The sequence below is a fragment of the Pseudorca crassidens genome, chromosome 6 (assembly GCF_039906515.1).
Source record: "Pseudorca crassidens isolate mPseCra1 chromosome 6, mPseCra1.hap1, whole genome shotgun sequence".
Classification (NCBI taxonomy): Eukaryota; Metazoa; Chordata; class Mammalia; order Artiodactyla; family Delphinidae; genus Pseudorca; species Pseudorca crassidens.
This window is the reverse complement of record NC_090301.1, coordinates 69732636-69749990: the sequence shown is the minus strand read 5'-3', so window position 1 is coordinate 69749990 and position 17355 is coordinate 69732636. Positions and strand designations below refer to the sequence as shown.

At 33.9% G+C, this 17355-nt stretch overlaps 1 protein-coding gene across 9 annotated transcripts in view; it reads left to right on the top strand.

Annotated features, from left to right (window-relative positions):
- Positions 1–17355, top strand: part of SLC4A10 (solute carrier family 4 member 10) — a 312233-nt gene that overhangs the window by 121797 nt on the left and 173081 nt on the right. For all 9 annotated transcript variants that reach the window (XM_067741735.1, XM_067741734.1, XM_067741740.1 and 6 more), the window contains exon 2: positions 1372–1453. In XM_067741735.1, the coding sequence (XP_067597836.1) occupies positions 1372–1453 (82 nt within the window). The remainder of the gene's footprint in view (positions 1–1371; positions 1454–17355) is intronic.

Genomic DNA, 17355 nt, shown 5'->3' with positions numbered 1-17355 from the left:
GTGCTGCATTTGAAGCATATGAGAGCTGATCGTTTTAGGCTGAAATATGTCTATACTCCTGCAGTTGAAAGTACTGATTTGTCAAACGTGGAGGACAAATCTTTATTAAGATTATGTTCAGGAATTAAAAAGCTTTCAGAGAAGAAGCAAAAACCTTTTACTTTTCTAATAGTAATAAACTAGAATAGGCTTAGAAATAGATCTTGAAAGGTTTCACTCAACTTTAGTCTACCTTTTCATTTCTCCTTTTGTACTCGATATTCACTTTTAAGGCAATTTTTACCTGGGTGTTCACAGATAAAAGTTGTAAATAATTTGTGTTTCACTTCATTCAGTATTTCATATTTTGTCCATTCCTGCATGGTCAAAATGGATTATGCTCACACCTCCCCCATAATTTTATTGAGTACCAAATCACTGAGTATACTATTTTGAGTTATGTGTACAGTGTTCAGAAGACAAAGCCTATGCCCAGCCCTTCTAAATAGGTAAAAAAATCTATAGAAACTGAATGAAGGTTTAATGCACATGATTGTAATTTACAGTTTAGTTTGAATAAAATGCATTATACTGAAACAAAGTCACTAGAGTTTTAGTTTACCTAGTAATTGATACCAATTGCTTTCAAGAGATTAGCTCCCCCCAACCCCATTTATAATGGCAGTGGAATTATTTCTCCCTGACATAGCACTAATGATTTTCATATTTTCCTTGTATAGTTCAAAATGTCATCTTGTTAACAAGAATTCTTTATCAGAGATAAAAATACATGTTACTGGGCTTCCCTGGTGGCGCAGTGGTTGAGAATCTGCCTGCCAATGCAGGGGACACGGGTTCGAGCCTTGTTCTGGGAAGATCCTATATGCCGCGTGGGCCACAATTACTGAGCCTGCGCGTCTGGAGCCTGTGCTCTGCAACAAGAGAGGCCGCGATAGTGAGAGGCCTGCGCACCGCGATGAAGAGTGGCCCCCACTTGCCGCAGCTAGAGAAAGCCCTCACACAGAAATGAAGAGCCAACACAGCCATAAATAAATAAATAAATAAAAATTTAAAAAAAATACATGTTACTAAATTGACAGGATAACTGTTTGTTTTCTAGTTTTCATCTCACTAATAAATGATGCCAACTGGAATGTTTGACTGCCTTCAATTTCATGGAAAATCAAACGACATTCCTTCTCTGAATGTGTGGTCAAATTAATCTTAGTCTTTTGTAAACTAACACTTGATAATCAAATAGAATATTCAGGTACAAGTAGGTTTATGTTACTGAATTAAACCCCTAAATTATTAGAGCACATTAAAGTTTATTTGCTGAAATTAAGAGAATCTATGTACTATCATTTAGTCTTCTTTCTCTCTGCTCTACAGAGAAATGATGAAGAGGCAGTTGTGGATAGAGGTGGAACTCGTTCTATTCTCAAAACACACTTTGAGAAAGAAGATTTAGAAGGTAAGACTATTTTGGTGGGGGATACCTATTGGTGTTTCAAAGAGAAATGTGAAATTTGTTGCAATGTGGAGAACTGCAAAAGTTGATATCAGAGTAATAATGGTGGTGGTGGTGGGATGGATATGACTGTTTTGGTGTACCCTGGAGTGCCAATAGTCAGTCCTGCAAACAATGAGAAGCATTAATTCATTCAACAGATGTTTGTTGAACCTCTCCTATATTCCTGTACTGTGTTGTGTGCCAGTCTTTCAATAATCCTTCCTTCAAGGAATTACAATTAATTGGGGAATGAAAAGAAAAAAATTATGTCAGACCAACATATTGGGTGTTATGTGACAGGGGAGGACAGGAGGGGCATCTAATTCACCCTATGTTGTCAGAGTAGGCTGTCACTGGAAGGGAGTTAAGGACAATTGGTATTCTAGTTTTACTGAGATATATATGAGAGAGGGCTGGAGGCATCATTTGTGTGTATTCTCTTCAGTAGGAAGAAGGTCAGGTAATTCAACAGGGAGGTAGTATGGTCTAGCAGCTGGTAAAATATAGAGGCTCTGAAACCAGACTGTACTAGATTCAAATATCACTTCTGTCCCTTATTTGTTATGGAAGCTTTAGCTAATTAGTTAACTTCTATGCACCTGTTTTCTCTGTTGTTAAAATAAGGATAACAGTGGAATATATTTCCTAAATTTTTATGAGAAATAAGGGAAAAATAGAATAGTACCTGGCCTAAGAGTTACATAAGTATTGACAATTATTATTCCACTGCAATTTAATGTATACACGCCATTAGTTCATCTTAATTTTTTAACAAGAAATTATTACTAGTGAGATACAAGGTATGTGGTGTTTTTCATCTTTTTGTTGAAAAGTGAAACCCAAATCATCTTAAGTAAAACTAATCAGAGATAGCTCCTAATAATCTACAGCAGCTGAAAAGTAAGTGTTCATTCCCCTTAAGAATTATAGCCACTTAAATTATGGTTAAATTCATTATTATTGAGTCTTATATGTAGTTACAACAATTAAATAACAGAAGAGTTAACATACTATTTAGAGACAACTTTGAACAACTATACCCACTCTGTGTTTGACATTTTGCTTGATGCACAGAAAGCACCCAAGGTCTGGAAAGGTTATACTTACTGGGCAGGCGTAGTAATTTGCATGCTATCCATATTCATTACACAAATTGAAGGAAGTAGAAACTTGAAAAATCTAACCCAGTAATGTCTAATATAAAGCAAATTTTTCTTTAGATTTGAAAAGCAGCATAGTTACTGTCCTACTTATGTCATACCATGACTTAAGCTATGCTTATATTCACTAAACTCACACAAGAAAACCTAATAAATCAAGAATTTAGTGTAAAAATATACTCAATTCCAGAGAAACATCATCTTGGGTTTAAAGATTGTGATGATAATCCACACACAGATAATTAACAGTTAACAGTAATTTATAAATAATTACAGTAAAATACTAAATGGTCCCTTTGAATGGAAAATACATAATACAAAAATAAGATTTAATAAAGTTACTTTAATTGTTGTATCAACATGTATTACATACGTTTCTTTTTACTGGGAATACACGTAACAGTGTACAATGCTTCTTAAAAGAGATTTCTTGTTGGCAAAACACAGTTGGATAAATCAGATTTTGTTCTGTTTGCTGATGTCTATAGTGGGTATTTTAATCCCAGAAGTGAATACTGTGACTTAGTCACTGGTGATTGAAATTAACATCATAGAATGCAAAGGCAACATTTTAGAATTTTGAAAGAAAATAAGAAAAACCTTATTTATGTTGACTTTCTTAATATTTGTTCTGCTCCCATATCATATTAAGTAGATAAACATTCCAGTATTTGAGGAAGCTGTGGAGGATTCTGTTGTGATGCATACAAAGAATTAATAGATCTGTTAGTGGTTCCCAGATTGATTACCCTGAATCAGAAAATAATGCAGGGGCAATGAGATGGATGTCATGGTTCAGGAAAAAATCAACTGGTAGCATATAATATAATATAACGTAAGTGGGAGAGCACCAGAGAGAAAGGTGGCATTACTGAGGATAAGGGTGGTGGTAGCTTCTCCTTCTGTGTAATTAAAGAAAAAGACAAGGGCACCACTGTTTTTTTTTTTTCTTTCATAATTTCCAAAACTTGAAAGCAACCAAGATGTACTTTAATGGATAAATAAACTATGTAGTATGCCAATGCAATGGAATATTATTCAGTGATAAAAAGATTTGAACTATTGATGTTTCTCTAAGGAAGATATACAAATGGACAGCAGGGTCATGAAAAGATATTCAACATCACTAACTATTAAGGAAATGCAAATCAAATCTGTAATGAGATATCACCTCGAACCCATTAGGATGGTTACTATTTAAAAAAAAAAAAAACAGAAAATAACAAGCGTTGGTGAAGACATGAAGAAATTGGAACCCTTGTGCACTACTGGTGAGAAAGTAAAATAGTGCAACTGCTATGGAAAGCAGTGTGGAAGTTCCTCAAGAAATAAAATTACCATAGGGCACCACTTTTTAAGAGCTTCTTTAGTAACATAGATAAAATATACCAATAGATATTTATTTTAAATGAGCTAGAATTTGGAACTGCTACCCCAGACATTACCTTCAGCTGAAGGGAGCTACCTCTCCTGTGGCATCTGAATTCAATAAGTTATCAGAGAAGGAGTATAAAGGCCCAGAGTCTTGCCTCAATTTGGTACAATTCTGAAAGGCTCTCTCAGCTTCAGAGCCTCCTGTGGAGTCAACTGAGGCCATTATTGCAAATATACCATAATTCAACTTCTACCAAATGCTGCAGCCCACATTTCCTCACAGGTGTTACTGCTGATAGCTCTCTTCAACAAACTCCCTGAACACAAATTTCTGTCTCAGTGTCTGTTTCCTGAGGAATCTGAACCACTCATTGATCATTTTCCTGTTCCCTGAACCATACCGATAGACCTACTTGGTAATTGATAGGACCATCACATTGGTTTTTTAGCCTGTGGGATTAAGAACTATTGTAGTGGGTGAGAAGGCTCTGAAAGTACTTGCCTTGGCAATGATAGTAAATGAAAATCAGTATTGCATATGACAGGAAATAGCAGAGATTAGTGCCATCTTTATAGATCTAAAGTATGTCCCAGTCTGGCCACTACAGAAACTTGTCAAAGTCTAGACAATGGTGGTGGACTACTGCAGACCCGGCCAAGTGGTAGCATCAATTGCAGCTACTGTTTCAGATGTAGAATCTTTTTAGAGCAGGTTCACATGACCACAGATACATGGTATGCAGCTGTTGATGTGGCAAATGCATTTTTTTTTTCTATTACTACCAAGAAGGTGTACCAGAAGTAAACATTCTCTTGGGAAGTACAACAATATACATTTATGGTCTTGCTCCACGGCTGTGTTAACTCTCCTACCCTGTATTATAATAGACTCCAAAGGGATTTGGACTGGGTGGGTGTTCTGCAGAGCATCATTTTGGTTCACTGTGTTGACCAAATGAACATGAATTGGCAAGTATGCAGAGGCCTTGATAAGACAGATGTATTCCAGAGTCAACTTCTCAGTGAATCTGACTAAAGGATAACATTATAGAGTGTGCAACACTGTACTGAGCCTGAAACTCCAGGGTGGATGGATGGATAGGTGGGGTCAGTTTCCACATGGGCCTAATAAAAATAACCCAGTGCATCTTCAGTTCTTTTTTTTTTTTAATTGAGCAGAGTTCCCTGTGCTATACAGTAGGTCCTTGTTGATTATCCATTTTAAATATAGCAGTGTGTACATGTCAATCCCAAACTCCCTTATCACTTATATGCAGGGAATCTAAAAAAATGATACAAATGAACTTATTTACCAAACAGAAACAGACTCACAGACTTAGGGAACGAATTTATGGTTACCAGGGCGAAGGGTGGGGGGCAGGGATAGTTAGGGAGTTCAGTTATTCTTAAACACCTCCATTCTCTCTTCATTGTTCAGCCGTGTTCAGCTTTTCTCAGAATGGATGCCTGAACTTTTAAAAAATTTAATGAATATTTTATTTTTTCAGATATGACGATTGTTATATTTTCTGCAGGCATAAGAGCAAATTAATAAGTTGCTAAAAATAGTACGTCATTAATTAAATGATAACAAAGAGAAGAAAATTAAATAGCTGAAGATGATATGTTATTATTTAGCCGTTTTGACTGAATGGATCGATTTCCAGTCAAAGCAATTCTGCCCAACAACTGGATTGCTTTTTTAAAAAAATTAAAAAAAATTCTTTTGTGGTAGAAAATTCATAACATAAAATTTATCAACACAGCCAATTCTAAGTGTACAGTTCAATAGTATTAAATATATTTACAATGTTGTATAAGCAGTGTCAGAACTTTTTCATCTTGGAAAACTGAAACTCTTCAACAACATCTCTCCATTTCCTTCTCCCCCTGGCAAACACCATTCTACCTTCTGTTTCTATGAATTTGACTATGCTAGGTACCTCACAGAAGTGAAATCATGCAGTGTTTGTCTTTTTGTGACTGATTTATTTCACTTAGCATAATGTCATGAAGGTGTATCCATGCTGTAGTATTAGAAATTACTTTCCTTTTTAAGGCTGAATGATATCCATTGTATGTATATACTATATTTTGTTTATCCATTCATCTATCGATGGACACGATTGCTTTCATCTTTTGGCTATTGTGAAATAGTGCTGTGCTGTTTAGCTAGTGCTGTTATGAGCATGAGTGTGCAAATATTGCTTCAAGACCCTGCTTTCAATTCTTTTGAGTATATACCCATAAGTGGGATTGCTGGATCATAGGGTCATTCTATTTTTAATTTTTAGAGAAACTGCCATACTGTTTTTCATAGAAGATGCACAATTTTACATTCCTACCAACACCGTGCAAGGGTTCCAATTTCTTCACATCCTCACTAACACTTGCAGTTTTCCAGGTTTTCTTGATAGTAGCCATCCTAATGGGTGTCAGGTTTTGATTTGCATTTTCCTAATAATTAGTGATATTGAACATTTTCTCATATGCATGTTGGCCATTTGTGTATCATCTTTGGAGAAATGTCTATTCAAGTCCTTTGTGCATTGTTTAACTGGATTTTTTAATGTGTTGTTCAGTTGTAGGAATTCTTTATGTATTCTAGATATTAACTTCTTATCAGGTATATATGATTTGCAAATATTTTCTCCCATTCTGTAGGTTGCCTTTTTGATCTGTTGACTGCGTTCTTTGATATGCAGAAAATTTTAATTTTTTGATATAGTCCAATTTGTCTAGTATTACTTTTGTTGCCTAAGCTTTTGGTGTTATTTCCAGGAAATCCTTGCCAAATCCAATGTCATAAAGCCTTTCCCTATGTTTCCTTCTAATTTATAGTTTTGGGTCTTACATTTAGGTCTTTGGCCCATTTTGAGTTAATTTCTGTATATGGTGTAGAATGCCTGCAATTTTATCCTTCATATTCCTTTGTTGTCTAACTTTACACTTGTTATAGCTTGCATTACTCCTTACAGGTTAAATTTCCCCCCAAATCACTGATATATAAAGAACTTCTTTACTGAGAGAGAGACTGTTTGTTTTCCATGCTTTTAGCACATATTTCTAAAATAATACCTGCTATTTTTCTACAGTCTGAGGACATGGAAGATGCAATAAAACCTCAAGAATATTATTAAAACTTTTGTGTTCAAAACCTTTTTGTTGCTCCATACCAAATTGGTGCCTTCTCATCTTCTCCACAAAGAATAGAATGTCCGTTCTGCCCATCCATTAGCGTTACCTGATCCCTCCTGGCAGAATAATTATCTTCCTCCTCCAGATCTCTCTTTCTGAATTTACATCATTTCTTATATTATTATTATGTATATATTTCTTATCATTCTTATTTGATTATAAGTTTGTTGAGGGACAAATCTTTGTCTTATACGTATTTGCATTCTACCATGGTATCAGTCCAGCAGTTTTTCTTAAACTAGATAGGTACTAAAAAAATATGTTGCATTGAATCTCATTTATATATAATTCAATAATATATCACTAATCATGTAAGAAGTTAAGTTTATATACTGTAATTAGGTGCATAATTAACACTCATCAAATATTGAATTAGCTTTCAAATATTTAACATATAAATATAGGAGTTTCTGTACTAAGATAAATAAATCTAGTTACATTTTAATCTGATATTCAGGAATTCATAAATTTAAAACTTTAATGGAAAAGTTAAACTAATATTTAAATCTTGGCTATGAATTAAATTAAAAAGACATTTTCTTTATTCTGTATTGCTTTTAGCAGAGCGTAAAATACTTTTAAGTCAGGAATTTAATAGAGAAAATTATACCTCTGTCTTGATATTTTTGCTCATTTTATTTGAGATAAAAAATTTTGGTTTACTAGTTCATTTCTTTTGGGGACCACTTAATATATCGTGGACCTAAAGTCCAGAGATACTGTAAGTAAAATACCTAGCACAAAGCTATCATATAACATAATTTTATTAATGATAATACCCTCCCACTTTCTTCATTTCACCCAATGCATTCCTGAGCTCTTAAGTTTACTAAAATGCTTTTCTGATCATAATCATTGTAATGTCAAAAGTGTTTTTCACTAAAAAACAGAAGATAGTAAGTGCTGATCCTATAATTATGATGCACTATTTTGAAACCAAAGTAGAAAATAATTTGAAAAAATAAAGAAAAAGCCAAAAATTAGGCTTAGATCTTTTTCTTTCTGATCTTTTATCTCCAAAAATTGCCATTAGAAGGAAAAAGTGAATTCTGCTGAGAGAAACAAAAGTTGGCTTCACAGAGACAGAGATGGGCTTAGAAGGATGAATGAGAGTTCTGAAGGCAAAGAAGGAAGGATCCGTTATATTCTGGGAATGGCAAATATGGTGTAGCTAACACGTTGGGATTGTGTGCATGCGGGTAAAGAGTGACTAGAGATGAAGTTTAAACATTTGCATGAGGTAGGTCAAATAATGGAGAATGAATTAATTTTTGAAGTTACTCAGTGAGGTAAGTACTATTATCATCTCCATCTTACAGATAAGGAAACTAAAGCACAAAAGATTGACTTGCCTAGGCCATTACTAGCAAGTGTAAGAGCAGGGATTCAAACCCACAAGGGTCTGGGCTTTTAACAACTATGTTATAGAAGTAAACATAATGTGGAGCCTTGTTTTTTAGGTGACTGAATGGGGCAAGATGTTTATTAACTGGAAGACTGGGGCATATTTACTCACTTAATCATGACTATTTTTAAAAAGTTGAGACTATCCTATGAAGCAATAATGAATTAGATAATTAGTACCCCTATTACAATAGTTTTCCAAATAATTTTGCAAAAATTTGAGATATTTTGCAGTTAGTAAATTCCCATTAGACGATTCATTTCCACAAAAGGAAAAGCCTGTCCCACTGGAGACTAGTTTTAATAATAACCTCATGTTCTCTTATTTTAAATTCTTGTCTCTGCTGCACCATAGAATGAATAATCTTATTGTTTCCATGTTCCAAATGTCTTTTATTTGAAAAAGAAAAGAACTGTTTTTCCTGCTATTATGGGTTTTTAACTTTTGTGCAATTTACTATTGTTGATACAGGCTCAATGTCACTTGATACGGCAATTCTAAGTGGTATTTGGTCCATTGGTAATAATTAGTGAAGTTAATTAATTACATAGGATCCATTTAAAATTGTACATTCTGCCTGCCAAACACTTTGGATATATTTGAGGATGGGAATTAGGCAGATAGACTAATACTGAAGATTCCAGAAAAAAATAGCCAGTAGTAAATTTTATTCCCTAATTGACTATCTTTGCCACCTATGCACATTTCATAATGAGTTGTTCTATTTTTCTCCAGGGTATCCTAAAAATAAGAACCAAATAAGCGAATGTTTTTTAACAGTCTGTAATAATGGAATTACTTTTATTCCTAATTAACTCTCAGGTGAGCTATAGATCATGTTCCATGTTTCTTCATATTAATTGTTTCACATGATTTTTGTATGTAACCCACATCAATTTATTTTGATATATAAATTTATTCATGATATTTTGTCTATTTAAAGTGAGTGGTAATTGCTAGTTATTTACAGTCTGCTTTTAGAGTGTGTTGTAAATTTGAAAGATCTAAAGTATTCTAAATTTGGTTTATTAGACCATTTGCAAGTAGTTATAGACATGTGTTTGAATGAGTATAGTAACAAATATTCTAATGTGTATATGTGGCTAAGAAATCCTGCAATGTATGGTTTCTTAATTTAGGGGTCCTCATTATGTATTTTCCATCCCTAGTTTAGGATGTCTGTTTTTAGGCAGATGATTTTAGAATAAGAGCCCATATTCTTAATCTCCCTCATCGTTCCTTATAAGTCTGGCTCTATTTACTACTACTCTCTACCTATCAAAGGCACAGTACAGTATTTGAGGTATTTGCTATGTAATGTGACCTAAGACATATCCTTTGTGAATAAGGAGAACTGTATATTTGTGTGTGTATATGTAACATTTTCAATCAATTGCTATTTTAGAGAGATAGTAGATGAAAAGAAATTCCTTTTCATTACATTAAATATAATCCTATAAATATTAAAAGAGGGTATTTTACAGCAAAGAATTTATTCCTTTAATCCTTCTATATTTTTCTTCGAAAATATTTAATACTTTGAAGACAAACCACAAATGGCCAAAGCTTCTTAATATGTACTCTGTAGGTTTATATTAACACTATACTTTTGTTTTGAGTTTTCCAGACGTCTGAGACTTAAGTGCGTTGATTATTTAGTTAGACAGTTTAATAGTATGGGAATCATACTATGAAGGTGACATTGTGAAGGAGATCAACTTAGTCTACTTGTTGATTAAATTCTTAAATCTCTATTTCAGCTGCTAATCTTTCCCCTACAGCTATCCTACTTTAAAGCTCCTTGGCTACATGTGATCATAGCCTCCACAGGTTATCTCCTCACAATAGAAGCAGGGGTGGGCTACCAGTCAATTAGGACTTCTCTTGTGAAGTCATCATCATTCACCAATATTAATTAAGTGCTAATGGTATATAAGCACTGAACAAAATTTGTTTTATATTCTTTATTCTCCAAAGTGGTTTACATACTGGTGCTGTCAATAGGGCACTTGAGTTCTAGACCTCCTTGGGAAAAAATAACAGTGGCCACCCGGCACATAAATGTTTACATTTAAATATCAATTGAGATAAATACTGATAATACTGAACAAGTTTTAAATAGTAGTTGAAAGAGGTGATATTCTTGATTTTCTGGATTACACACACCTATAATTTTATCAGTACTAGCATCACTGGAACCTTAATAGAATTAAGTCGATTTGGTGTACCGGTATTCTGAGGTTACTTTTCGGAATGCTCTCTTTTATACTTTCTCCCGGTGACATTGTTCACTACCCCATTCTATCCTCCCTCTTTCCTGGCTGCCTAGTCATCCCTACTGCTCTTAGTTTGTCAGAACTGCTGAAAGCACAATGAAAAAATCTACTTCTTTTTCCTTTCTTTCTCTATCATTTCTACCCCTAATGAGAGCTTCAGGTGGGAAGATAATATAGAAAACCAAAATGATTGAAATCATGATTAAAAGAAAGTAAAATTTTAATTTTCTGCTGGTAGATTAAGCTTTTGTCTTATCTCTGCAGAAGGAACATTATGAATATCCTTTTTTTATTGAAGTATAGTTGGTTTACAGTATTAGTTTCAGGTGTATAAAACATATTGACTCAATATTTTTATAGATTATACTCCATTTAATGTTACAAAATAGTGGCTATATTTCCCTGGGCTGTACAATGTATCCTTGTTGTTTATCTATTTTATACATAGTGTTTGTATCTCTTAATCCTGTACCCCTATCTTGCCCCTCCCCTCTTCCCTCTCCCTGCTGGTAACCACTAGTTTGTCCTCTATACCTGTGAGTCTGTTTCTGTTCTGTTATATATATTCATTTGTTTTATTTTTTAGATTCCACACATAAGTGATAACGTAGTGTTTGTCTTTCTCTCACTTATTTCATTAAGCAAAATGCTCTCTAGTTTCATCCATCCATGTTGCTACAGATGGCAGATCTTCATTCTTTTTTATGGCTGAGTAATATTTCATTATATATATTATACATTATATATATGTATATACATATATATATATATATATATACACGCACCATGTGTTCTTTATCCATTCATCTGTTGACAGACATTTAGATTGCTTCCATATCTTGACTATGAATATTCTTTTTTGACTACTTTCAAAGCTGCTTCTAAATTACCTTTGGAGCATCTGTGCAAAAAGTATTACAGTCTTATTAGAAAAAGGATTTCTAATATCTAGCTAAATTATTTACAATTGTACCTATTTTTTCCTTTGTATAACTCAATTTTTTTCATGTAATGATAAATTGCTGTTTTGTAATTAGATGACAATATGGCAGGAAAGCATTTTATGATATCACAGTGATTAATACAAAAGTATAGTGTCTGCAACACCAATGCACTTAACAGTACTGATCATGAAAATGAAAGTCATGTTTACTAAGTTGAAATACTATTTCTCTCATGCTATCTCACTTTAATATTCTCTTAAGGTTTATTAATATGCATTCTATTTAAAAAGTGCTCTTAATTGCCAAGTATAGTGATCCCCTGTTGTCAGCCCTTTTGAAGTCTCAGTTGCTTTTAAAACTTTTGACTATACCTTTGTTTTTAGATCTTCCTTCTCTTCTCTCATACCCCTCCCTTGGCTTCTCTTCTCAGGTAGTCTTCCTTGGTATTTTTTTCTATTTTATCCACTGGCCCCTCTTACTCTGCCTGACATTTCTATGTTTTTTTCCCAAAATTAAAATCGTTTTATTGTTTAAAACTATTTTAAAACAAAAAATTATTTTGAGTTAGAAAAATCCAAGAAATATAAAAAAGTATAAAGTATAAAGAAGGCAAACAAAACAACCCCCAAAACCTACTGTTTAGAAGAAATACAATATTTCTGAACAGAATTACAGAATTAATATTATAAAAGAATATAATTTAATTATATATCATAAACAGATGTAATTATAACTAAATTACATATAAGTAAAATTATGGTACAATTTGTAATCTTTTCAACTACTCTCTTTTCATTAAAAAAATCAACATCATTCCATGTTAATATTGATATTGTCCATTTTAATTATGCTTAGTATTTCATTGCATGATTGTACTGTGCTTTATTTAACCAATCCCTTATCAATGGACATTTTATTTCTCATTTATCTCTTTTAAACAAAGCTGCTATGAATTATTGTATATGTCTTCTTGTGCACTTTACTGATATAATTCTCAGGAGGATTGCTGGGTCAAAAAGTTATACAGTTAAAAATTTTGATCTATGTTTTATACTCCCATTGACATAATATGAGAAGTTCCATCTATTTCTTCAAACCTTTGACAATTCTCATCTATCTTTTAACTATTGGTTTCTCTCTATATCTATCCTTGATTTTTTTTTTCCTCTTATTCTTCATTCTCTCTCTGGATGATTCACTTCCTGGAATGTTATTTCCACCTGTGAGTGTTGTAGGAGTCCATATGGGTGTATCCAAAATGTTCCATATGTGTCTTGTGGACTTTCACACAATGAATAAACCTAAGGTAGACACACTGAAGAAGATGAATATGACTAAAGTAGAGGTCATCCTATACAAATATTAGTTGAGGAAAATGCTAAGGGAATATGTTGAAAGAACATGACTGCTAACTCAAGAGTATACGAAAGATGGTTATATGGAAGATGAAATATACCATCATTTTATGTTACACAGAAATAGGAGAGTTTTGTATGAGGAAAATAAACTAAGATGTTAAAATTTCCCTATTGGATATGACTACTTAGAAATGTTTAGTTTTAGAAATATTGGGATAACTTCTTCAACTACTGTTTATTTCACATGTGAAAATGAGAGGTCTGAATCAAGTGCTCTCTGAAGAATTTTCCATCTCTAAATTCTGTGATCTTTAAGTGAACTTCCAGAGTATGCTTTAAAATTTAAATTTCTTGTTAACTTTGCTTAATATTTAAATACCTTTAAGTTTTTCAGTTCTCTGACAAGAAAAGTTCATTAGTTTTGAATTTGAAAAGGACTGCTCGCTCTGTATAAATGGTTTAAAAAATGTCCTATTAATGATTCATGCCTCTTGAAAAGCACAGAAACTTATTCTTTACCTTTCATGAGGAAGAAAGAAATTTGAAGTAGAGTAGGTGTGGCAAAAAATATCACCAGATATAAATTTCTTAATGGAAAGTGTATGTCTGGCTTTATCATCTTGAGATATAAAGTTAGGCCATATTTGGTTAACATTGACAATATAATAACGCAGAGGAACCACCTGCCTGGATATTCTGAAAGTATGACATTTGTCCTGGGGTTCTCCTTCCAAGGTTCCATAGGGTTACTTAGACTAAATGGTTTAATCAGTCCTTAATATCTCTAACCTCTTGCCACCCTCAGTGAGAATTAACGGGACTTCAGATTCCTTCATTCATTCATTCCTCCAACTCTATTTAATGCGTATTATTAAGTGTCAGACACTACTCCAGGTACTAGTAATACTGCAGTGAAAAAAAAAGAGACAAAAATATGGACCTTACAAACTAGATATGCCCCTCATGGTTGATTTCAACAAGTGTTTAATCCTGGAGAGCTTAGCCTATTAATCTCAGTATCTTCTACCAGCAATTAGAAGTCTGGTGGCATCCACGGAGTTGGGATGATGCAAGTTGCACTGGAGTTTGTGACTACCCACTATCATTTGGTGCAAGGCCCTGTCCATTAAAGCTGTTGATCCTTCCTGGTTTATCTGTACATGTTTATCCAGTCAGCTACACAACCTCCTCCTCCACATACATACATACCAAAACCTGCCTTGAGCCTTAAGCGTTATACTTCAAGGTTTTTATTTCCCTTATTGTAAGGGCACGCATGCATCTCCTTTCCCCATTCAGAGTAAGCTCCTTAGTACCAAAGTGACTTTGTCAAAAAGGCCTTTAGCATAAGTCACAAAATGGGCCATTAAAATCAGACACACACACAGACACACGCAGTAATCTAGTGGCTGCTGTTGAGTTTGGAAAAGGGTCCAGACCCTCCTCCCATCAATGATGTTTCTTCTTAATGGGGAGTGGAAGTGGGGGGCTGTTATCCATTCCTGCTTGTCTTCATTTAGGGCACTATACTCCTTCAGAAATGATTTAATGGTTTTAAATCTCAAAGCAAAGCGATTTGGGTTCAGCTTCCCTTTTTCCTAAGAGGCTCTTAGGATTCTATGTAAATGAGAGGATGAAAATGGATGCCCCTTAATTTCACTTTTCAACATCATCTTAGCTCTGTGGTTTTGCATTGCCCCAAATAATTATTTTATCCTTTTTACTCAGAAGTGGGTACTTACTAAATATCCACGTAATTACAGAACTGCACAAGTGGATCTTTCTAGAAAGTGAAGTCAGCCTTATTAAGGTAAATTGATCAGATTACTTATGGGTATATAAAATTGTCAACAACTTAAAAAACTAGGAAGTTCCATCTTTATGTACCCACCAGGTACCAGGCAGTGGTGTTCTGATAACCCTCCTTCCCTCTCTCCTCCCTGCTGCCTCCATAGTCTTAATTTGTAGCATTTGCCAATTTTCATGGCTGCTTTCACATTGCTGAAGTGTTTTCATTGTACACAGAGTTAGGAAGAGATGTGCACGACTAACTCTGGCGAACTGGTGTAAGCCAGTTCCAGCACACCACTGCTGTCAGGTAAAGTCATTGTCTTCATCTAAAATTTCCTGTAAAATGTAAAAAAAAAAAAGAAACGTTGTTTCTATAGCAGTATAAATGCATGTTTATTCATGAGCAATGAATAAAGCATTTAATGAATAAAGCATTCATTAAACAATGGATGTTTAAGGAAATAAAAATTCTGTTTACTTCCCGATAAAAACAAGGTACATATATCTCTGGACGCTCTGTGTGCTTGTGCCTCCCTTCACAAGGCATGCTATCTATTTTTCACTTGCCAGTACAAATCCTATCTTCCTCAAAGTTCTCTCTCCTTCTCTGAGCCAGTTTTTGAATTTTCCAGCCTACTCCAGCATAAAATGAGTAAAAAAGAGTTTGGATTTGTTGTCATTCTTTTATTTATTCAACACTTATTGAGCTTTTAATATGCCAGGTACTGGGAATGTGAACATGATTAGACAGACCATATTACTGCCTATAGAGCCTATCATAGGCATTATTACCTGATTATACAATTAGCTATTTAATCAAAATTTTGAAAAATTTTATAAGGAAATGTGAGGTGCTAAGAGAATGTATAATGGCAATTGTATGTGATAAAATTAGATAGATTTGATACATTTGATTACATGGTGGCACGAAAGTCCCGAGAAGCAGTAGAGGGAAGAACCAGGGCACAAGCTCTCTCTAAGTCTTTGTATCACATGTGCTAATGTCCCAAAGATCAAGCCGGGGTTCAAGGATTAGAAGAATAGATTCTACCATTTGATGGGGGAAGCTGCTAAAATATTGTGGCCGTTAAAAAAATCTGCAACACTATTTATTATTTGTAAACATCTATGCAGAAATGCCAAGTATTTTCCATCTTTGCTTTCAGATGTTTTGTTTCATTCCTCCAGTTTCACAGTTGAATTCCATCAACTGTCTTCATGGAAATCTGTTTTTCTCCTCAACAAGTCTTCAGCTTTTCCAAGCAACCCTTCTGTCCTTAATTACCACAGTTCCCAGAATGAGCCACTTTCTATATGTGTCTTTCAGATTAATACAAGGCAAAACTAAATCTGGAAAATTTTACAGTTTTAAAATTTTGCTTATTTTCTACGTATTTCCCTGAAGCAAAGTGGCAGGGCTGTTCAGAAATCATAATTTAATTAAAATGAGGTTGAGGAGATGGGGGGTACCATGTTGTCTTTTACATTCATTTTTTAAAAGTATCCCAGAACATATGTTGATGTCTTTTCTCCCTCTTGTAAAAACAGCAAGACATAAATGTTTTAAAATAATAGTGAAATGGCAAGCTTTTGTGATTATAAAAATACATGCTCTATCTCACCTTATTTTTCCCCTGCTCTAACATGCACCTCAGATTATCACCCAAAATTGTTCTTCTGTTTTTGTGCACATTATCTTCTTTTTCTAGATTTCCTACTCCTCTGCTAATCCAAAACCTATTTTGTTTAAGACTCAAGTCCTTCTCCCTGAAACCTTCCTTAATGGCCCAGGTTATCTTTGATTTCACTCTATTTATGAACTCCTACAGCATTTAATGCCTGATACAACACAAGAACATTAGCTTTAATGCAGATTGTTATTGTTTTCTGCTTCTCATTTGTATCATTTCGTGCTGTTTTCTTTGTTGAACTTGATTTTTGAGCAACTAAATGGCTATCTTAAGTGCAGGGATCATATCCTATAAGCATTTCTTATTATCCTGTTTCTTGACTAATTTGTATTAGCCTCCCTTTGAGCACTGTAAACATCCAACATCGAGCTGTCTTACAGCCTATAAAAATGGGGAATTCTCCTGTCTTTTCTTTTTTTTCTTAGAAGATATATATTATTAGGATTCATTTAATCAAGAAATGTTGAGGCTTATTGTGCTCTAAGATGAAAAATAACACTGCTATTGCAAGATACACAGTAATTTAGTTACTATGTTTTGCTCAATATAGTGTTATAAGCTTATAAGAAATAGTATTTTTTAAAATATGCCACAGTATCTTCTAAACTAGTAAATCTCAGAACTATGGTTCCTTTGATGAACAACTTTAGTACTTTTAAGACTTTT